The sequence below is a fragment of the Myzus persicae genome, unplaced genomic scaffold (assembly GCF_001856785.1).
Source record: "Myzus persicae strain clone G006 unplaced genomic scaffold, MPER_G0061.0, whole genome shotgun sequence".
NCBI classification, from domain to species: domain Eukaryota; kingdom Metazoa; phylum Arthropoda; class Insecta; order Hemiptera; family Aphididae; genus Myzus; species Myzus persicae.
Window position 1 is genome coordinate 488,239 of NW_019104200.1, and position 24,915 is coordinate 513,153.

The 24,915-nt window shown below is 34.2% G+C and overlaps 1 protein-coding gene across 2 annotated transcripts; it reads right to left on the reverse strand.

Annotated features, from left to right (window-relative positions):
* Positions 1-1,034: 1,034 nt before the first annotated feature.
* LOC111039905 lies at positions 1,035-24,759 on the reverse strand. 2 transcript variants are annotated; one of them, XM_022323557.1, is made up of 7 exons: positions 24,291-24,759; positions 21,497-21,796; positions 5,517-5,768; positions 3,909-4,268; positions 3,087-3,425; positions 1,945-2,274; positions 1,035-1,498 (listed from the first exon to the last, which is right to left on the reverse strand). In XM_022323557.1, the coding sequence occupies exons 1-7, from the start codon at positions 24,379-24,381 to the stop codon at positions 1,236-1,238; spliced, it is 1,935 nt and encodes a 644-aa protein (XP_022179249.1). In that variant the 5' UTR covers positions 24,382-24,759; the 3' UTR covers positions 1,035-1,235. The 2 variants fall into 2 exon arrangements, with proteins under 2 accessions (XP_022179249.1, XP_022179250.1); XM_022323558.1 differs by having other exon boundaries at positions 1,236-1,498; positions 3,921-4,268; positions 24,291-24,381.
* Positions 24,760-24,915: the final 156 nt, after the last annotated feature.

Genomic DNA, 24,915 nt, shown 5'->3' on the forward strand with positions numbered 1-24,915 from the left:
AATACAGCCTACATCACTGCCAGATGTTTAAACGCCATTTGCAATGCTCTTGTTATGCACGGCTGGTTTTTGTCTGGTAGTGTAAGGTCAATGGTTTTCCACTTTTCCCTTCAGGCGTTTTTTGTATGTATTGAGTTGGATTCAGACAGTGACGTTTTTCGCCGGCCGGTCAGTTCTCCATCGCCAGAACGCCGGAATATTAACTGTGCTAGGAGGAACACGGTGGCAAAACCCAATCATCTGATTTGATCCCGTCGAGTAAGCCAGCTAACACTTTTCGATCGCAACCGCCGAGCCCATAAATCCGTTTAACGCGCCTAAAAGAGTTTCGCTTCAAAAAGTATTTAGCTGTAGCTGACCAAATTTATTTCAATAATTTCTAGTTTATTACAATTTAAAACTATTAGTAAGTTCGCCAAACTTTAGAAAGCCGTAGTTAATTTTTTTTTTTTAAATTATTTTGACTAAGTAAAGTTTCACTGACATATGCCACCTTAACTTATTGTTGATTTAGTACATTTTTTTTTTTTTTTTTTGATAACAATTAATAATAATTAGTAATAAATATTAGTAATAAAAGATACTATCGGCTACGTTTTAAAGTATTTACAATCAGAGGAAAGTTAAAATTAAATTAGAATTAAATAAATAATAGTTATAACAACAGGTCGTGTGGGCGTCCCCGCTTGAGGTGGCGTACAGAAGGTGGGTCATCACTTAGTTTATACAATTTCCCACTGTGAGCAGAAGAAAGCCGTAGTTAATAAAGTAGTGAACGACAATTAATTAATCGACGTTTTCATGAAAAAATCACTACCGAGTATCGGAATCGAAACATAGTTGTTACCAATTGAAATAAACTAAGTTAATTTTTCAGTTGGTACATCAGCGTAACCTGTGTACAGTCTGATCTCTGATATCAGGGAATAAGTTATAAGTTATTTACCTTGCCGTCATCATGACATCACGAGCAATTGTCCACACACAACAAATATATATATATAGGGTACAAATAATGTTTGCAACACAATAAAATATGATCTGCAGAAGTCAGTTTATTGTTGTTCCTTATTATTCACCATTATTGTGAATGTATCAATAGACATTTATTAATTATAATGTACACCTATTGAGTGGAGTCGAAACATTTCGCGCGTGGAAGGCTGCAGCAAAAATCTCGCCTTATGGATATTCGAAAAATTTTGTATGAATTACAAAATAATCGAGTGCTGTGGTCAAATTCTCCGAGGGATGGACCCGTGTTTGCTTCGACTCGGCTGAGTCCTGATCACTCGCGTGCTATTCTGCGCGCGTTTGGCGCCGACTCTGCCGCGACTTGCACCTTGTTCGCCCGCTTCGAGCTGCATTTCTAATTTCTCGATTTTTTTCGTCGTCTTTGCTGACGGGTTGGTGATGAGATGATTGGCAAAGAACAGCGACATGATGGATATCATAGTGCCGCATAACACGATGCCGATGATCTGGATCATCGTAAACCCTACGACATAGCATATATGGATAAGAACACGCGATGGTGCATTAAGTATAAAAGATATTACTCGTCCAAAACATGTTTGTTGGAAAAACAGTACCCAACCACTATTACCACTTGCAGGGTCTGGGAGGGGGCAATGTAATCATTAATCCTAGTATTCATGTTTTGTAATGAAGAAAAAATACGAAAAAAATTTTATTATTGTCTGGAAATTCGTTATTTCTATGTTGAATAATATTCTTGGTAAAAGCGATATCGGAAAAATATAGAATTTATAGTATCACAATCAGAGCTTTCCCGTTTTCGTATTGAAAATGTGGTTTCTTGTCTAAACAGTAGTTAACTTGACACAGCCACTTTATAGCTGCAGACAGCTGTGTCTATTCTTCTTTGGTATTCTTTCCCCGCCAGTGTTATTAATATGTAGTAAGGTATAATTTGACGTATACCTTCGGGTTTCCGCAACAGGACGGTCGTGCTGACTTCTTCGGATCCGGAAGAGTCCAGGATTTTCACAGCGCACGTCCAGTTTCCGTAGTCGGAATCATCAACGCGGTCGACAGACAAACCGCAGTGGCCGGCCGTCAGTCCTTGGCCAGAGTAGGCGTACCTGGGCGGTGGCCGCGCATCCGATTTCTCGTCCACGGCGAATCCGAGAAGACGTGGCGTGAGAAACCGGCAGTAGGCTATGGGCTGCTTCTCGACTGTGTCGCATCCCAGGGTTACCCGGGTGCCCTCGGTCGCGTACAATTCTTCCTGGCGTGCCGCGATCACTGACTCTGCTCAAACAGGATTCAAAACAAACTTCACATGTGTATAAAAAAACTAGTGTTCGATTTGGAAAAAAATATTACTGGCGAAGACTTAGCGGTCGTTGGATGAAAGAGCGTTACACACAAAATTAATCGTCACATTGCCGCCTGAGCTTCGCCCCCCCCCCCATCCCCATCCAGCACCAAAAACACCAAAATAATATTAAATTTGTTCTTGGTACAAATATAATATATGTATAAAAAAAGAAAAAATACAATTATTAATTAATTTAAAAAAAAAAAAATATAAGAGTGGTCAATTTTTAATAAATTATGCATTAAACAAGGTCCAAAGATATTGATATGTACTATCTTGCATACTAAAATTTCTTATCACTGTATTTTATAGATGTTTAGGAATTTCATCAATAATTTTTTTTTACACAGGTAAAAATATTATAGCTATTAGATTTTGCATGAGAAAAACCGACAATATTTACTAATTCACTGGTAAATGTTGCGTTCTGTTTCAAAAAAATAGAAGGGGTATACGCTCAAAAAAAAAAAAGAAAAAGAAAGGGTACTCAGTCCCTCCACGTTATCCTCAAATCAACCACTGTATTAATCTCACTTATTGTACCGAGTGTGATGATGACGATTCCGAGAAAACCCACCAACAGTCTTATACAAACTACACGACGTTTGAGAGAAGGGATTTCGAATTTTATGCAGACATATGCAGTTGCATTGACCCCACAGTTGCTGTGGTGTACTGACGGGGACCGGGGGGGGGGGGAGAGGAGGCTATTATATATCATCAGTTCATAATACACGCGTACCGGAAACCGTGACGTCCACCGTTCCGTACATTTCACGGCGGTCGTCCCGCAGGCCCAAGGCGCAAAGCCAGGCACCCGTGTCCAACGTGGACGCGTCGTCGATGGCCACGTGACATTGGCCGAACGACAATCCTTCGCCCGTGTACCGGTACCGAGTCCCGACCCTCTTCCAGTCGCCGGCCTCGGTGCTGTCCGGAACAGTGACCGGGATAGCAGTGCCGTTCGGGTGCCGCAACCAGCAATAGTCGATCTCTGAATGCACACTGCACTCCACATGAAAAGTGTTGCCTTTGGGCACCATCACAGAACTTCCGGCTGTCACCGTGAGCGGCGGTATACCTGCAGAGTGCAAAACGATTACGAAATATTGTACATAAAGCCTAGCATTCTCATGAACACAACTGTTATTACAGTTGGCCCAGGGACATGATAGTGGCACAAATGTTGAGACAAATAAATAATCAAAAACATTAAAGTCGATGATTCATAAAGTATATAAGAAAACTATATTCCACATTTTAATAAAAGTGATCAGTGGGTATATACCATAACTGTTACTGAGGGTACCTATACAAGTAGTCAACAGTCGCTTTGTGGATCGACAAGAATACGTCATCATGTATGGAAAGGTCTCCAAGATAATGCAAGTGTATGTTTAATTTGTATTGTTTCAAAGTTTAATTGTGAAGCAAAATCGATATCATAGAAAATTTGAATGTCATTCATGATTATTTATATTGTATGCATTTATTATTTTGACCATTGCAAAGTGGGATTGCAATAAATATTGTCGTCACAGTGGTAGTCGGTCGTAAGTAGTACCTTTAGTTATACCTTTCGTGTTGTTTGGTGGCATGACGACGACGAACCCACCATAAACGCGATCGTCGGACATGGCGTTCATGCACTTCCATCGGCCGATCTCGGACCTTCTCAGTGGTTTTGCGAATGACACTCCGCAATCGTGGTACGTGGCGCCGTGGTACGAGTACCGGGCAGTGCCTCTCCCATACGCCAGTGACAAGATCTTTGCGTCTCGCGGTAACGTAAGTCGGCAGTATTTTGACCGGAAGTGAGTGTTTCCGTCGTCGCCGTCTGCAGTGGCGGTACCGTTGCGGACGTTGCAGAACACTCGCACCTCGGTCGGCGTTTCGTCGCATCCGACTTCCATTACTGCGCCCTCTAGACATGAGGACGGCTGTATGTATAGTGACCAGAGAAAAAAAAACACAGACAGTTCGCAAAACACGTGGTCTCGGACGTGTTCGTGTATTTATTAAGGGTTAAAAATGACGTACAGTAAGGTTCACCAGGATTGGGAAGAGGGTATAAAGAGTAAGGTAAGCTATATAGAGCTATGGCTCCAATGTTGAATGCATTATATTTTTTTATTACGTAACCAAAAGCTGTTTAAAAAGTTTTTTGGGTGATTGTAATCTCGGCCCGGATTTTTCAGGTAAAAATGATTGTAATGTAAACTTGGTCCGAATAAAAATGATGATGATCATATCTCCTCAAATCTAATAATTGATAATTATCTTATAATATGTTTTAAATCAATTTAGCATTACCTAGAGGGCCCAACGAGGAGACGTTTTTCGTTATCCTCCAGAGAAAATTTCGTTTTATTTTAATTTTAGTACCTACTACCTATTAAATTCGTTATAGCAGAATTAAAGTATATAACTGTGTACAATACATAATTTAAGTTACAATGTTACAAATTATTTTCAGATCAAATAATGTCGTGGTTATTTTATTTTATCGGTGAAAATTAATGGGCCGAGCTTATAACAAAAAAGGTTATCGCGGGCCCAGTTGACATTTGCGCAGTTTTTTTTTTAGTGCAATATGTATGTAGTAATTACAGCTATAAATACACCTATAATATAGAGACTGTTACTTATATTTGAATTATATACGTTCTATTATAATATTATGGGGGTAGAAAATTCCAATTGACTATTTTTGATAGATAAAAAAAGTAGAATTCATAGTGTAGGTTATGGTGAGGTCAAAATTACCATGAAATAGTGAGAACAGTAAGCTAGAATAATGTATATTGGTCGAATTAAAATTGCAAACAAGTTGGTAATTCATATTTTATAACAAGCTGTGTTCATTGCTATTCAATGTATAAGTAGTAGGTATTATAGATACGCCTACTGGCTATTGATTATTTATCGATATCATACAGCTTATGAAACAAGATTTTATACGTAAGACGTCTGGTGACCTATGATGGTGCTCAACCAACAACGACAAGTAATGTATATCATATACTTAATGGTGGGAAGAGAAAATATTCCTCCGCTATTCATACAATCCCAAGCACGACAGATGGCCATGACGGAAAATGGTGGAGTCGGAGGGCAAGGAATCGGACGAGGAAAGGGAATAAAACCGGCGATGGTTACTGTTGCTGTTCACCTCGGTAAGCGTGCAGGCGGACGGTGTACTGAACTTCGGCCGCTGACTCGGCTGTGACCGACCAACAGGTCCACACGTCCTGGTGATGCGATCCGACCGACTTGACGTGCACCCAACACTGGCCCTTGTGCCTGGACACTTCGCCGGACGGGCCTGACATGCGGCAGTAGAAAGCTTTCGGTGGTCCGCACGTGACGTTCACCGCTGTACCAACGGGCACGCGGATCGTGCTCGACTTGGGCCATTGCTTCGCTGTAAACACACACAGGTACATGTACCGAATGCGTCTTTGACTAAATATTTTTTCAATATGATTTTTTTCTTTTTTCATTTCATTAAAATTATTTACAATCCATTGGATACAATCAATATCATAGTATAATGAACAAATTTGATTGTCCATAATGGTAATAATTAAGAGATTATCTTTTATGAGAAGGCATTCAGCAGCAGTGCGCCGGACCTGGTACTTTTTAATTATTATTGTTGTGTTTTTAAATTTTTAAATTGTAATGGGTAATAAGACGGAGGATAGCCGTTTGATTAATGGGTTACTGCAAGAGTTCAAGTCGGTATGAAATTTAAAGTAACATAATTTCGCTAATTGATTGAGGATAGGAATTTTTAGGTCTTTGTAAAAATTATTGTTTGTGAAGTATCGAGGAGAAGACGTTAATAGTCACTGGCAGATAGATTCAAAGTCTGGCTCGTTTTAGTGTTGGATGCTTTGTAGAGCCCCATAAATGAATACCGTATGCCAAAATTGGTCGAATTATGGACTTGTGTATTGCAAGTTTGCTGGATAGGGAGGACTAAATATTAATACTATAAATTAATATTGTAACTATATTGTACTATATTATCAACTGTCAAATTCAAATTTTATATTCAATGGGCGTGTTGTTGTGTTAAAATTGTTTGGTGTGTGGTGGCGGTTGGATGGTGTGGTAGTTAGAGGTGGAGGTAAGGAGTAGTTGTACAACGGTCCAATATCCATCCCCCTTGGTTTATTAATTTTTTTTTTATTTATTCAATAAGAGATTTGCCCAAAGTACAATAATAAGTAGGTATAAGTAAATTATACTCGCAAACCGCAAGTCAGCGAAAGTGAAAAGGAACTTGCAGGTATCTAGATTAACGTACAAACGAAGGGTGGACGTTAGCATGGCGTATCATGCTGTGAGTTGGATTGTTCAAACTATTTAATCAGTGGTGCGCATAGGGTTGGGAAAAGTGGTGATAGAGGGGGTCAGACGTGGAGGGACTCGAAAGTCGATGACTGTTGAGGAAAAGGAGCGCAGGTGCGTCGGCATAACCGTCGTTGTTTATTTTTGTCGTATAAAATGTATGATAAAGCAGTGAAAGTATATATTTTACTGGAATCATAGAATAGTGAACAATTCATATTTCGCCTTTCAAAAAAGCAAACCACGCCACTGTTTAGTAATGTAAGTATATAGGTACTATGCACGAAATGCATTAACGAATGGAATAATAAAAGAATATTATTTTTATCGTTCAATAAACCAGTGACTACTTATTTGATAGATGATATTTAATTATTGTAGGTACCATTATTGTGTTATTACATAAACATGTTTAACAACCATGTGATTTTTGGCTGTGGTTCAAAAGAGTAAGCAAATATCTTTAAAAATATATACGTTGTAAATAATATCGTGTTCATCATACCACGAATGTATTATTAAAGATTACCCTCGTCAATAATTGACCGAAGTCCAAACAGGCGAAGCCTAAAACGTTACGTTGCAACAGATTAATAGATTTGCATACATTTAGGACAGGTACCTGCAATAGTCTATCGTTTACGTATAAGGCGCATTATTATGTTATTATATTGATAATTGTAGTGATATTCAATGAGCAGAGTAAATTGTAAGAGTATAAAGGATTGAGGAGGATTCACTAGCTTGTTAGTTTTTTCTTTCAATTTGTTTGATTATGATATATATATATATTGTACATAGGCGAGCTTTACGGTTATTGTAGGTATCTACCTATAAAAAATGTATGATTCGATGGGTTTTAAAACGATATCGACGGAGAAAACTGTTGAACGGTCTCGCTGCAGTGTGCAGTTATTATGTTTTTGCTATCATATATTTATAGACGCGCTCGCGTTACATAATTCGATATAATATGACGTACAGGTATTGAGTTCTATAGAGCTGTAGATGGTAGGTCGCAAAAGCTATGATAATAATATACTCTGTATAAACATGACGTAGGTACGTGTAAGACGTTTAGCTTTTGATATATTATAATAATCTCTATACACGAATGAACGCAAACAATATCTCTGTGTCTCTGCACGGCCACCGAGCCACGTAATTGCTTTCAGCGTGACCCATAAATCATAATTAAAAATAAAATAAACCATCAACACTGTAATCATATTGTAACTAAAATATGTTTCAACAGTATACGAGTAGTAGCAGCGAGAACGTTTGTTAGTGATACCTCTATTATACCACTACCAATATAATATGCTATACCACTCACGCACGTTATAATATAGGGCATATAGGTATTGGTATTTAGCGGTGGATTTTTTTTTATATAACACTTAGGTACTTAGATAATAAACACTTATGTATTTACCGAAAATAATAATATGAATAAAATAAAATTGTATGTATGTATATATATATATATATATATATATATATTTGGTCCGGTAATGCGTGCTTTGATTTTCGACTCTGTTTTACTCTAAAAATGTAGTCTGGCCATCGACACTGTGTGAAGAGTATAGACTTAAACTACAAACGACTTATATTTTCTTTGATTTTATGTGGTTTAAGAACAAAAGATCACCTCATTAAGCGGGCATAGGCGCGATTACCTAATGCGTCGCACTATATACATATTGCAAACGCGTTCATCAGATTTGCCGAGCACTCGAAAATCTATTGCATAATAACTACCCACTGGTACTAATTGACAAACAGGTATTATTTAATCAATAGGTTTGTACTATACCGCGCGTGTCCACGAAAACAGAGTGTGCACAGAAATAATTATTGCGCGTGCGCGAAATACTGGAATACTGAAAAAGTCATAAGTCATAGGAATTTATGATCAAACATAGCGTATTATAGTCTCGTGTCCCTTAAACAGAATTCAAAAATGTGCACGGGGTTCTGCTGAGTAATATGAGTACGACCGTGTCACAAAGAGCGAACCTATTCTGTTTTTGCCGACAAACGGCGTGTGTCATATGGAATTTTGAGAGTTAATCAAACAGTCGCGAAGGTATGGTTGTAATATTCAATATTGTGCACGTACACCTGTTGACTAAATAAAAACTGTCGGCGGCATTATAGCATTGCGTTTTGTACTGCGTTGGCTCACTCTATCTGAGCGAGTGCTTTTCACCTTTTGTGCATAATAATGCCTTTACACTTTACTCGTATACGCCGCCTTTGCAGCGGATAATCCATTTTCGTTTGAACGCAGTCCGTAATGATGTCTATACGTACCTACCTACAGTATAAGCACTGCAGTATAGGTATATAGGATTGGCCTTTGCACGATCGTTTTCACATTTAACCATCCCGGGAATATTACCCACGCTCTTACACTGCAAGTTACAGTCTAAGTACCTGATTCTGAGTCGAAAACCAAATAACGCGAAGAATTTAAATAGGAATTCGAACGATTTGAACTATATTTACCTTTGTGCACTATAAGGATATAATAGATACACCCCTAGCGATACAGTACAGGGGAGTGAATACTGGGTGATCCGTTTAACGGAAGTCTATATACCAATCATTTCGGGAAACAAGGAATAGTTTTTGAAAAGATTTCTTTTACGTATACCTTGAAGACGTTACAAATCGACGTTTTTGGAAAAAAATTTTATTTTTACCACTATCGTTTTCTTTTAAGTTTTCACGCTTTTGAATGACAACACATACATCTTCAACCATCGTTTTACGGGGTGCCCTTATTTAACCCACCCATGCACTCCGTGCATATAAAATTTAAATACTAATGACCATAATGCGCTGCAATAACTTATGATATTCACAAACTATAAACTCATAGAAAATTTCTTTTTTTTTTTAAATATCGAAGTATGCGAGTACTCAAAAAATAATTCTGCTTAAAAAAAACGAATTAAAATTAATGCATGTTGTAATTTAAAATCTTAAAAAAATGATGAAAAGTAGTATAAAATATAATTATTTAGATGAACGCTGCAAAAAACCTTTTATTGCGGAGACTCCGTGATATTTTCAAAATAGCGAGGATTTGTGTGTAGTTACGGACTTCCCGTTTTTTAACGATTAAATTCATGTAAAAACAATATTTTTAAAAACCTAAATAATATAAGCTATTGTAATAATGAGTGTCTTAAGTTAAATTGATCAGTCGGCATTTTATATTTTCTTGTTAAACTTTTTCTAAGATCTTGATTAAATTAAATTTATATAGGTTCATAAATATTTGCAAAAACAACGATTTGCATAATATAGTTTATAGACGCTTATATTGTACAGCATAAGACAGGTCGGTTCTCGTTTGAAAAAAAGAAGTTTGTATCAACGCAGCAGACTCTTCTTAAATGGTATAAAAAATCTAAATAATTATTGAACAATATATAATAATAATATAATATTATATCTAATATACAATCTGTTAACTAAACCAAGAGGCAAAAAATGGTAAATAATAAAAGTTTCGTATGAATAATTTATGAAAGAAGTTAACGGCACCTCATGAAGAATACTTAAAATAGTTAAAAATCAAAAAAATTTGAATTTGAATAATTGTATTATTATGAATGAGCACGGTTGGCGAATAATATAGGTATTTCCTAATAATTTATTTATATAGGTACCGTTATAGCTACCTACGCGAAAACTTGACTGTCATTAATTATTATGGTTTAATGCATATTTGGTAGATTCAAATCAACTTGCTTCAAATAATAATTAACAATGCGCAGTGCGCGGTGCTCACTGCTGCTTTCCGCTGCCATCGACAACGACGCGAGTATAGTTATAGTTTTCCGATGAAAAAGTGTTTTGTCGTTTAATTTTCTCAAAATAAATTTCATAATCAAATAAATATAAATATAATTACAACAATATCAGAGGCCTTTTATAATAGGTGTATCATAATCACAGAAAACAGAACGGCGTAACACGCACGCCGCGATCGATATCGCTATTACGGTCGGTATAAATACCATTAATTCGTTCCATCGGACACCCTATTTCCGCAGAACAATAAATTAATAATGCGATAACATTGCCCGCCGGCGGATACGCATTTTGAATGTACCTAGGCCTCCAGTCATGCACTGCACCCACACAGCAACGCCGTGTTATAATTTTAATAGTACACAAGGTACCTACACACATGGGTATCTAAATATTATGAACTACAACACTCCAAAATACGACGCACTAGGCATATTTTATACACCGAGGTACGCCTACTTGATGATTATATTATTACATCGATCACGTCATATACTCCCGCATAGCATTGCTTGGCCTTAATTATATACCCAACGTAAACAGCGCCTATTGATATTATACATTATTTATGCACGTGGAGGGTCATAACCATTCAAGTTCCCTTAGCACAATATGTACATTGTTGTGCACACAATTTAAACCTGGTTATTTCAGATGCTGCTAAAAGTTCAAAACAAGTTACATATTTTTTTGAAACTGTGCAAAGCATATTTAATTTTTTTAGTTCAAGTGCTCCACGATGGTCAATTTTAGCTTTTGGCGAAGCTGATGCCAAAAAAATAAAAGCTAAAGTTCTGAAAAAGTTATGTGTGACAAGATGGGAAGCACGACATGAATCGATTTATTCACTAAAAGTCAGATTTATTGATGTACTGAAAGCTTTAACAAATATATCCTTAACAAGTTCTAAAACCGACGAAAAGAGTATGAGTTTATCTTTGAAAAAAAAATTAGAATCTGTAGAATTTATTTTCCTTCTTTGTTTATGGGAAGAAATTTTAAAACCCTTACACGGAGTGTCTAAGTCTCTTCAAAAAAAAGATACAAATTTACATAATGCATGTGAAAACTTGAAACAAGCTACATCTACGATTAAAGAATTGAGAAATAATTATCATACTTTAATGGAAACAGCCAAATGTATGTGTACAAAATGGGGGATTCCTCAGGAATTTCACGTACATAGATTAAAGTTTGGAAGAAGATATTTTGATGAAGTAGATGGCGACCGTCGATTAGATATTTCAGAAGATAATTTAAGAATCAAGGTTTTTCTTCCAGTCATTGATACAGTAATTTTTCAATTAGATAATCGATTCCAGGGTTTAAAAAAGGTAATTAAATATTTTGATTTCTTAAATCCTTTTTCATTGGTTAATAGCACGGAAGATGATATCATTAAAGCTTCGTATGATTTCGTCAATTTTTATAACGTCGATATTAGTTCAGATTTCACCAGACAACTTTTATGCATAAAAAATTTAATAAATTTGAAAAAAATTTAATAAATTTGAAAATAACTAAAAATATTAAACAACTAGCTATGTTTATTATTGAAAATGATTTTTGTACCACTTATAGTGAAGTATTAAGTGCTTGTATTATATATCTCACATTACCAGTAACGGTTGCATCAGCGGAACGTACGTTTTCGAAGCTTAAATTAATTAAGAATTATTTAAGAAATTCAATGGGTCAAAATCGTTTGTCAAATATTGCTCTGTTAAACATTGAAAAAGAACAAGCTAATATTCTAGATATGGACAAAATAATCAATCAATTTGCTGAAACCAAAGCAAGAAAAGTTAATATACTTAGTTAAATAATTATATTTAAAATTTAAAATGTTTTTTTTAAATTCATTTTCAATAAATTTTGTAATTTTGTTGTTATTAATTATTATTAAAATATAACCAGAAATAATTTACACAGTATTATTTCGCTGATAATAAATACAAATTGTGTCAGCATTAAAAAAAAAAATTGACCACATATACTTAAAGTAATTATAGGGCCCCAGATTTACTTTGTCTTCAGGGCCCGAAGGGCGAAGATCCTAGTTGCGCCACTGAATATCTCCTCATTGTTTGCATAGAATATACAATATCATCTCATCGTGTCGACGAATATTATCCTCGCCGGCGGAACAAAAGTTATATTAATGTATATACACTGCACTTTTGCCGGGCGACTGAACCACTCGGAATTTTCGGGTTGGCATTTGTCCTTCGCGCCGATGATTATCGAGCTGGTGCCGGCGATGATGCGGTTTTTACAACACTCGAAAACCGTGCAAAATGCAGGGGCCCGTGTGAAAACCAGACAATTATTCCATTCTTTCAAAACTTTCCGGACAATAAAACAAATAATTTTAATTTTTGGAGCCGTCCCGTATTTTTACCAAAACCTACAGTATTCATTGATTTTACTCGGTATTATGGGGTATTCTCTATTGGAGCTATCCGATTTTCCGCCAGAGAATACAGCGCCAGACAGCTCCAACTCCCAAGGCTGTCGAGCGATTTCCTATATGGGTCGTGGGATCCGTCTCGTTCTTGCAAAGATAATTTTATCATACTCGTACGTTTTCGCATTTATCGAACATCATCCAAACCTGATTTGGATTGGTGAAAAGGGATGTGTCTCAATTTTGTGCGGATACCTTAAAATACACTATAGTACTGTTAACCGCGTTGCGCTGCTCGATAAATCAAAACGACAAAATAGAAACGAAAAACGTTCGACTGTGGGATGTCAACATAATATTGTCTGAATATAACCAATATCAAACATTTCGATAATTTCACGAACAATGAAGGTAATACCTATCTCAGAGACGAGCACAAAAGGGAATGAACGTATAAAGGTGTCAAGTGTTTCAACATAAATTATTTAAGTCGACTTGGGAGTGCGAGATCGGACTGTTATCCTGCAATATGCGTTCGACGGCCGATAATGATCACCACAGAGCGCCAAGACAAATATTTTAGTTGACCAAGCAATAATTCTGGTGCGAATACAACAAATGAAACGTTGCATAAACTTGTGATCGAATCACAAGCGATTGCAATGCACTAATTGCACAACTGTACAGAGTCAATTATTGGTCAAGTGAGAAACATTAATAATACAAATAAGGTACCTACCTACACGAAAAAAACGGGCCCTAGTTCAGGAGCCAATCCACGATAAAATCGACTGTAGGTACGTCTCTGGTGTCGGACGAGGAGTAGGAAAATCAAGGTCTGCAATAGTGATAAGTCGGTACACATGAATAAATTATACGTATACTTCAGGTAAAACTGAAAATTTCCGAATGCTGCTGGAATACATAATCCTGCAGCACGACAGTCCCGCTAAAAGAGTCTGCTAAATATTCAGGTATATGGGTATGCAAATATATATTTGGGATGCACCTTGATTCCCGCCTGAATTGAAAACGCCATGTCCGCCAGAAAATTACAAATCAAAGAAAAAAAATGCTCAAGTTATGCTGACTCTATTTTCGAACACTAAAAAATCGCCGTCGCCGTTTTGCCGTAAAACTATTTTTGTCATCGCTATTTCGACTTAAGTCCACTTCGTAGTAAAAAAAAAATCCACTCATAAGAAAACGCAAACTCGTTAATATTAATAATTCATTTTAAAGATACATTTTGAGCAATGTACTCATTAATATTTATCATACACACGGGTCAATGTTCAATAATGGAAAAAAAAAAGATGTCAAGGATACTATATTCAAAGCATTATATAGGTACCTATTTAATATTTGTCAATATTTTATAGTAATAATAATAATATCATTTTAAAGATATACACAATTTTTGTTAATCTTTTATCGACGTCTAAATATTTTTTTCTAAATTTTTTTGGTGGAGTTCTCTCCGCTTACAATATTGTGTGTAGACCTATGTATCACGGTCAGACAGGATTTTACGGAGGCTTGAAATAGACCATTGCACAATGTTGGATGGCTGACACTCATTTTAGTATTTAATTCAAAATATTTTATCAAAAATATCTTTTTTCATGATTGTTAATTATTTTTAATCACCTCCGGTTGGAGCAGCATATAATTATAAGTACGATCCTGACCATTGGTTATTCGATCGTGTACACTCCACAGCGGCGGACGAAAAAGTCCTCGTCTTCGTCCATTTTTCGATCCGTTGTATGTTGTCAATAAAGTCATGAAAAACAACACTTCGAGTATAGTAAGTATTATAATGAGGTGCAGAGTTAAAATTAAAAATATTTCCATAACCGTATTTAACCTAAATAGATGTATCATATCGCGGGTATTTTTTAACGGCGAGTGGCCTTACGTCGAAATGGAGATGACAAAATGGATTTACGGAGAAGCGGCGACTGCGATTTGTCCTACATCGGACTACTTGGAAGACATTCTACACTTGGTCTGACAAACAATATTATATTTCGTGTACATTTTTTACGTATACCTGATTATCATCAAACCGAATTTAAATATTATTTTATATGCTTTGCATTCATAAAGACATCTGGTCGTTTTAAATAAAGATGTGTTGTGGCAGTTTAAAAAAAAAATCCTGTAACATGAACATCAGACGAATTCTGAAAACTATTAAACAAATTCAATTTTATTCAAACAATGGAGTTCTAAATGATGGCATAAAAAGAATTACATCCACAGTTTGTGATCTCCGGGAGGTTAGGGATAATCATTTCTATATAGCTTCACTATAAAAAAGAAATGTAATAAGTTTTGCAGGAACGAAAAATGAAAAATTCAAATAAATGTCATCCTTAAAGAAAAATTAATATTACATTTTTTTTTGTACGAACTTTGAACACATTTTGAAACTTATCTAGCGATTTAAAAACAAAATATATGTACAGGGTCAGATTTTCCAAATTCCAAAGATTGTGTTTGTGAAATACTCACGAAATAATGTTTTTCAAAAAAATACTTAAAAATATAATATTATTGTTCGTATGAACTTATTCATAAAAATATGTAGTTATTTCATTATAGGTCGTACATATTTCTATTATATTATGTATAATAATTTAATACATTTAGTGGCAAAATACGAATTTGTGTTTACAATTATACATAAAAAATACCAATGAAAAAGTAGAATAAAAAAAAAGCATTGCTGATAATATATAATTTTTAAAATAACTCGAATTTTAATAATTTTAAGTATAACTTTTTGATTACATAAATAACAATAAGCGAATATGATGACATTATATGACAAAGAGAAAAAATGACATTAGTAACTAGATTTCGGAGTAATTTCGAAATTAATCAATTAACAATAATATTTTGCTCGATAAATGATATCGCAATATAATGAAAAATTAGGTATTGTAATAACATATTGCGGATTGGTGAGGCGCGGTCATACGCTTAATCTGCGGCAATGCTCTGAGCTTACGTACTGGCCGTCTTTGCTAACACTCGGAAGGGTGACCACCCGGGTTTTTAGAAACACATACAAAAGTGTTGCAGCCAATCGCCCCTCCCCCCCACACCCACACACCGAACACACACACTGCGGCTAATGACCTCAGTAGTTGAGGCCTAAATCCAAATAAAAAACAAAAATTAAATCAAATAATATATTGATAAAAATTAAATTATAATTTATATTTTCACGCAATACAAATACAACAAAATAAACTATCATAAAATCGTTAATTCATTAAACAATACAATATTAATACGGACAAATTATGAATGGGACGCCAATAAATCTGAAACGGTTTGAATGCATTATATATTAACAACAAACAAAAGTTTTCATTCACGCTATTCTTTATTGTACTCACAGAACACGAAACAAATGTTAGGTTTCGTATACATATTATGATAATATTGAGGTAAAATATGACTGCGTACTTCATACAAAATATAATATGTGAATTCTTGTGAATCCTTTCTTCGACAGTTATCCTTTACATTCGATTTGTATCATAAAAAATGTCGTTATATATTATAATGTATTGGGTACAGTTTACGGTAAGTTATCAGTCACTGGCAGACATTTATATAGATTTGCAGTTTAACATATACAAAGGCACCTCAGAACAGATATAATTCCTCGATTAGTTACTCGGCACACGTCGTATACAATAATATATAGTATATATTTTACTTATTCTTATATTTTATTCTTTAGTAAATATAAGAACAAAGCATAAACACAATTATTTTTCAAGTACCTACCCATGTGCGTTTGTGTGAGTATGATATAAATGGTTTTAAACTTTCAACCAAATTTATTTGCTTTGCTGAAAAAACGTTACCTACATAAACTAGGAGGGAGGTATACCTAGTTAATTTATGTCGTAAATTAAGCAAGTTTAAACTTTTATACGTTTGATAAAATTAGGTTTTTTTTTTTATTTCGAAGCGGCCATAAATAATGTACAATTTCGAAAGGATAACATAATATCACTGTTGTAGCCGGCGTAGCCGTATTACTTACACACATTTCTTGAAATAAAAATTGAAATATCAACATTTTCATACCCCAAGTATATTCAATTTCAAATTTGTACAATTATACAAAATCTGAATATTTCAAGGTTGTAAATAGGCGATTGATAAATTGTAAATTCTGAGTCGATTTACATTTTGAAATTATATTGTTCAATAGTGAATATCTATGATTGTAATATATCCATTTATACAGACGAAATGATTTAATTTGATCGAATTTGTTTGTTTTAAATTGAAGAAAAGATCAACATTTACTTAAGCTTTACAGAATAGAACAAAATTAAAGCAGGTTTGTATTTGCAGGAAAACATCGTAGGTATTGTATTTTTATTTGATTATAAATTATGTTTTGGCCGAATATATTAATATTATAATATAGATTATTTACGTATCGACGTGGGTGGGTACAGTATACATATGTCGTAGGTCGTATGTAAAATTAGTTTTTTTGCGAAAAGACTAGGCTCTTTGCTATGGGGTACTGGGGTAGCCATTTGCGAACTACTTATTATTTTTCCAATCAGCCTGCTGTTTTTTAGGCTCATTACATACAGACTAACAGCAGTCAGGCCTTTTAAGAACTACAATAATTTTATGGCAATAATTATTTTATTTTAAGGATTATATGCATATGGTATTATATTATTATTATTTTATTATGTTATGTGGTATTTTTCATTTTATTGATTATTAATTTATTACTTGTTTAGTTGTTGACTATAGTTTACTATTACTTACTTTATTTTATAGTTACTAACAAAAGAAAAAAAATATGCAAAATACTCCTCACCAGTCGAATTTTTTTTGAAGTATTATAGCATAATGTATAATAAGTATAATAATGAAAATCGGACAAGTAGGTGACCCTAGTAGGTGTCGATGATTGTTGAATTTGAATTCGATGATAAATCACACATCATTAATTCATGTGTACAAAAAAATATGGTATATAAGAAGTATATTTTATTATACATTTATATACTTCACGAAAGTAATTTATTTTACAATTAGTAATAAGTACGTTAGGTTGAATTAGGGTTGAACCTCCTGAAAATTTCTAGGATCTATCACAGGAAGGAATCCCAGGAATCCCGTGAATTCCGGATAAAATTGGAAACGGGAATTTCCGGGAACTCGAAAAACTGTCAAAAATTAAAATGTATAAGAGCGATGTATTGAATTGACGACCTTACATATTTTGAAGATTTTGGTTTCAGTAAGAACCATATATATTAAATGATCATCTCTTAGCTATACAAATTGAAAATGTTGAAACTTATATTATAAAAGAGGGGTTCATTTTGTAGAAATATAGTTTCATGAAGGAAGACATTTCTTTGGTGGAGGGGAGGGTGACCTCTTAGCTCCTTTGAGTGCGCTACTGCTGTACCTGTAGTACTTGTAAAGTCCATTATCCATTATTAAGATGTATCAAACTTCAGTTTTCACAAACTCTGAATTTGAACTAAAACTCAAGTATTTAAACTCTAAAACTTTTTAAATTTCAAACATATAATTTAAATGAAATAAAATGTCGTTTCATCCTCCAAATTAATAAATAAATAATTTATTGTTAGGATAATACAATAAAACTGTTATCTATAAATATCGATATCACAACATAACAATATCAAAATCAACCAAAATTTGCAGTCATACGTGGATTTTTTTTCGAAAGGTTGATTCTTATTTAAGAGGACGCTTCACTGGCATTTGCTGTCTCCGTCTTACAAGTGCTTAACATACCAAATTTACGGTCAGCAGATCACGTTATCTCAACTGGTCAGTTTAAAAATGAGAGAGTGAATCAACTTATTATGAAACTTTATGTATAAAAAACATTATCTATGTTTGTATATGGATTTTTTAAGATAGTTAAATTTTTTAGCAAGTTTTGTGTATACATATCGTAAGTTAAAAATGCTCATAACTCACGTAAAAACTGAATCATCAAAAAAACCTCACTTACAAACACAGATAATGTTCATATCATCAAGTTTCACTATAGTTCGATATACTCTAATTTTTACGGCGCACGTCCCGGACACAATTCATGTTACTTTTTGATTTAACTTTTTTTTTAGTGGTTTCCAAATTTATTTTTAATTTTTAATTTTTTTAACAAAAATAATAATAATAAAATCACGTTAAGATTATGTTAACATATTGGCCAATAAATAAAAATACAGGCGAAATTAAATTAAAATGATTATGACTTATGATTTATACTTATGATATTATGTTTTCACAGTTACAATTTTTTTTTTTAAGTATGTGAATATCTTCAGACGTCTTAAACGTAATTGGTGTCGTGACCTGCTAAATGCTTGATTCCTAGATCAAATTTCTCCTAATAAACTAAACAAAATAGGTAGTGTCATCAATGGGTAGCTTCTTCCGTCATATTACTCATGTGTTTTTTTTACTCTTATCTAATTTGCTTATTATTTTATGAATAGATTGTAAATATCTAGTAAAAAATAAAAAAAATAAAAAAAAATATTATGATTTTACAATTTACATTTTTTTATGTGAACATGACATATCTTTATTATTTCAATATCACTTTAGGAACCATTCAACTATAGCTAAAAAGGTAACATGAACTGTGTCCGAGACGCAATTCGTTCAAAAAGATTCGTTTACCTTTTTGGTATGCAATTCGTGTGCGCCCAATTTTAAACTCACCTGAGCCAAACGTGACCTTCTGAGCGTAAATTGGTTATGTTACACACTTGTAAGACGGACAACAAATGCTCGAGTAGCGTCCTTTTAACAAATTGGAATTTATTCCACATTATATATGAAGTTATTAATTAGTTAATTAATAACTATAACTGTATGGTCATGTTAAATTAATTTATTTCAAATATTAATTCCATAGATTAAAAATAAATTTTGTTTTGTAAACACTAGACGTAATAACAAATTATTATAAATATTTTTTTAGGTCATGTTATAAAAATATGTATTGAACTACTAAATTGTAGACTGATGGCGTATTTAAAACACTATTTCTAGATTTCAATAAGGATAAAATAATAACCTATGTAAATAAGACTTTATATAAATTTCCATAGAAAATAACAGTTTACGACCAAACATATTAATTTAAAATCTCTCAACAATAACACTACCTATTATAGGTGCCAGATAAATCGGGCGCACACTAGTTGCCCCCCGAAGTCAAAAAGGCCCATAATTTGTATGCGAATTGCCTCCCGACTATATACGAGTTGCCTCCCGACGTACCCTAAATTTTATCATAAACGAAAAGGGTCTAGTACTAGTTGCCTCCCATTAGTCAGGTAATAAATAAATAAAAAATACAAGCTTAAACAATGTTATAAATAATTTTTTACCATTATATGCATATTATATTATATTATTATTACCATACATTTATTTTATTGACTAATAATAGGTACTACTTCCTATTTTGTTTAAATTATAGATTTATTATTTGACTGATGTTTTTTAACTGCACTATATATTTTTAATAAGTAGTAAAATATGTTTTATTTGTATTGATTATTTTTATATTATTATTGTTTTAACCAAGTCTGATATTTTTAATAATGAATAAAGTATAAACATTATCTATTTATGTGGAACTGTTTGGTGAAGTTTATGAACCACTACTGGCACTACTTAATTCTATATGGGAGGCAATTAGTGTGAAACTTTTTGGGAGGCAACTCGTATATAATTATGAACTATCTGGTCATCGGAGGCAACTTGTGTAAATTAACCTTTTTATTTACGATAAGGACGGGAGGCAATTCGTATATTTTGGGAGGCAACTAGTATGCGCCAGATAAATCAGTTCGACGTTTATGAAGATACATTATTGTCTGTTTTTAATTATATTATTGATGATTAAAATAAATAATACCTAAAAAACTTAACCTAAATCATAAATTACTTCCATTTATACTAATATAGTAGTGACTATAAAGTGTCTATCATTGGTTGGCCTCACCTTCTGTTAATTTTCCAGTTATTTGTTAATACAGCCGGGGCACTGAAAAGGCCGATTTTAAAAATAGATTTTCTCAGTCGTAATTGACATAAGAATTCTCATTAAATATTATTAGTTTAAGGTTTAAACTGTTTAAAGACAATATGCCATTTAGTAAACATGGAACAGTGGCGTGGTGAACAACGTGATTATGCGATGAAATCGTTGGATCACTCATATTATACGTATAACTCTTACCATATATTTTTGCTTGAACTATTCGGAGCGACGTTTGAATTAAAATCCGAACTTAAATTTCCTACAAATTTCGAAGGGTTTGTTCAAAATCGTATTATTTCTTAACACGCGAACAGCTCTCGAGAACCCGTCCCTTATTTTCGCTACAACGTGGTCGGATAATAATAAGCTTTGTAAGTTTGTAACACATATTTCTTACTCGTCACTCAAAGTCAAAACAAATAATATTTATATTCAAATCGACCGCGTTTACCTATGCATGTGACGTGACTCGTGTCCCGGCCGTGTCGTCCGTCCGCCGACGACGCCGTCAGCGTCCAATCGCCGGCGCCGGGCGTCACACTCACGGCCCTGAGACCGCATTGACCGGACTGGTAACCGTCGCCCACGTACGTGATATTAGCAGAGGTGTCGGTGGCGGCCGCGTCGGACAGGGTAGTCTCCGTGCCGTTGGGCAGCACCACGGAGCAGCGGTCCAACGGGCCCAGCCCGCTCTGCCATCTCAAGTACAGCGTATCGCCGTCGGTCAGCCACACGGGACGGCCGCACAGGACTGAAGCACCAAAATGAACAATATTTAAGAGCATACATAACTTACACAATATTATATGATGTTATATTTATATTTATTTAACAGTGGCGAAACGAAAGTGGTCTTTGAGAAGCAATCGGTTTTTGATATTCGGGAGTGGGTGGGGTAGGTGGGTGCTCAATATGAAAGTGAAAAACAATTAAAAATGGTTATAGTGGGCGAACAGTAGGTAACAGTACTATTGTGTTTATTATAAACTGTTGGTGGTGTGTCGATTTTTGGTTGCTAATGGGTTATTTAGGGTTATTTTAGATTTCCTTTCGCCACTGGGTATGGGTGTGTGGGTTTGTGTGTGTGTGTGTGTGTGTGTGTGTGTGTCTGTGTGTGTGTGTGTGTGTGTGTGTGTGTGTGTGTGTGTGTGTGTGTATGTGAGAGAGAGATGGCGTAGAGTAAAGTCTAAGTAATACTTTTTATTCAACAAAATATGACATTGTAATTTTGTAATGATGGTTATTTAGGGTTACGAAAACCCGCTTTTGACTTATTTTCATTGTTTTTGTTAGTTTATATGAGTAATACGTAAGTACTAATGTACCTACACTTAAAAGTATATGTGTATACTTATAGTACTTTTACCTAGTATAAAATATGTAGTAGGAACAAAAAAAAATGTTATACTTTGGTGATAAAATCGGAAATTTTTAATGTAAAAATGATATGTTGGGCTTCATACTATAATCTATTTACAGTTTTATACGCGGCTATATGATTTTGAAATAAAGACTCCATCCTTATTGGAACGGTTAATTAGAAAAAAATATGAATTTTACAAAAGATTGCAAACGAACACCAAACTGTAGACGAACTTGACAATTGAATTTAGTAAAAATAATAAATATAGGTTTTTATCCAAAGTGTTTGTAATAGTTTTGTAATTGGGGGTCTCTACGATGTCAAGCGACAAACCTACACGACCAATGAAACTCGAGTGCAATGGAAATTCGTAAATATGATCGTATGCCCTATGGTACATTGACAGCTCGATAAAAGACGAAGTTTTCTGTTTAAACGACTTTGTAAATTCTGAACAGTGTTATAATTCGTTTTCGAGTAAAACATGAGTTAACTCAATAAAGTGATCAGTAGGAATGTCTTTAAGTAATATTTGTGAGGGGTCCTTGACAGACGACAGTAGCTGCTAATGAAATTGAAGACTTTTTGACCTAAACTCAATATATAGATGCCAACAACAATTTTCTCGACTTGCTACGTCAGAAATTTACTGTTCTTTTCACCATTGCATACCTACTAAATTAATTTTTGATTTTAAAGTGATTTTCAAATCTAAATATAAATTAACATATAAACTAGTTAATACTTGTTGTTATACTATACAAATATAATTGTATTATTATTTAAATTTATAAAATAGGCACTCGTATGATTTTTTACTGAAATCCATTGAATAATACAATTGACATAATCAATAAATAACTAAACTATCGAATTAAAAAAAAATATAGTAAAGAGAACTTTCCATCGCAAAATGTACCTACCTATTTAGTTTTACGTTATTTGGTCGACTCATTACTGCAAGAGACAATGCAACGTGTGCGATTTATAATAAGTGAAATAGTGCAACCAGTGATTTTCTCACCACAGCTCGGAATTTAAATAACAGTAACTAAGAGAAAATAAAAAAGAGCAATATATGTGTCATTGTGTAAAATTGGTCGTGCAACGTATGATGGTCAACGCCTTGACGGAGTTTTTGTCCTATTTGCTTTAATATATTAGGTAAAGCCGCAAAGGAGTGCACTTGTATTTAGGTACCGTCAAATAGTGATGAGAAAAAAGCGAAATGTTCAATCATCGTAAAAGTGTAGCCGGAGTGTCCGAATAGCGGTCGAGTGTGCGATCGGGTTGCATTTCGTGTAATTTAATACCAATGAAATCACACACGTGTGCAGACATTATCGGCACTGGTACTTGGTAGTCATCATCGTACACAATAATAACATAAAAGTATTCAAATTTATACCAAAGTTCTGTTCCAACGACTATTTTGGAAGGGGACAATTTTTTTTTGTTCACCACTTTATCACTCAGTACTCTTACTGTCTCAAACGCAAAAATCAACCACTTAGGATAGTTTAGCATAAAACTTAAAGCAAAATAATAATTACAAACTGTTCAATTTACACATTAGGTACTTGTTGCAGAATCATAGTATTCAGATGGTAATCACTATAACCAGTAACCACACGCCCATTCTCATACCGCGCCTACGATATAATATAATTGGATATATTATAATTTTTATGAATTGTAACAGGCTGGGACCTTTTTTCTTTCTTTCACCAATTCGAACGTCGTTAATAATCAATTTAGAATACATATTACCACACATAACTATTATTCACAGAGTACCCACTCAACTGTGCCAACCCTGATTACCCGACGAGTTCAAAATAATAATAATAATAATATGTTATAATAATTAGTGTTCACTGACCTCGGACGACGGTGGCCGGCGATGACAACAGAAGGAGCACCTGTAGTGCGACTTGCGCGGCGGCGGCGTCGAGGCGACGATGATGGTCCATTTGTCCGACGGACACACTGCGAGAGCGACTGACGAAACGTTACAGTTTTTTAAGATTTGATGTTTTTTTTTTTTTCATTCTCGTTTTTCGTTTTGTCACCATGACGGCCTTTTCTGTGATGCCGGAGCGCACAAGTGGGAGAATACGAATGTTATATTTAGAACCAGAGGATACATATTATGTATATTATCGAGTGTCACGTATAATATAATACATATATATATATATGTATATAAATACATATTATTATTATCTTCTGTATTCTGTTAACGATGATGGTGACCGCAACGAGTGTGAGTAAACGGAAAAAAATAAAAAACCTAATTCGCCGTGCCAAAACGACACTAACGCGCAGGACTGGGTCATTAATAAATTATTATTATTATTATTTATAAACATAAAGCAACACAAAGCGATTAAATATATTATAGGAACAACAAAACATATATTTTATTACATTCGGTTTACACGAAAAATGATTCTACATAATATGAGTATTAGGTACTATATAGGTATGCATAATTATTAATAATA

Excerpts from the sequence above, each read along its gene's own strand:
- LOC111039905 (XM_022323557.1), bottom strand. The coding sequence starts at position 24,381 with ATGGACCATCATCGTCGCCTCGACGCCGCCGCCGCGCAAGTCGCACTA. Across the intron at positions 21,797-24,290 it reads GCCGGCCACCGTCGTCCGAG|TCCTGTGCGGCCGTCCCGTG; the intron begins GTCAGTGAACAC and ends TTGGTGCTTCAG. Across the intron at positions 2,275-3,086 it reads GGTGGACGTCACGGTTTCCG|AGTCAGTGATCGCGGCACGC; the intron begins GTACGCGTGTAT and ends CTGTTTGAGCAG.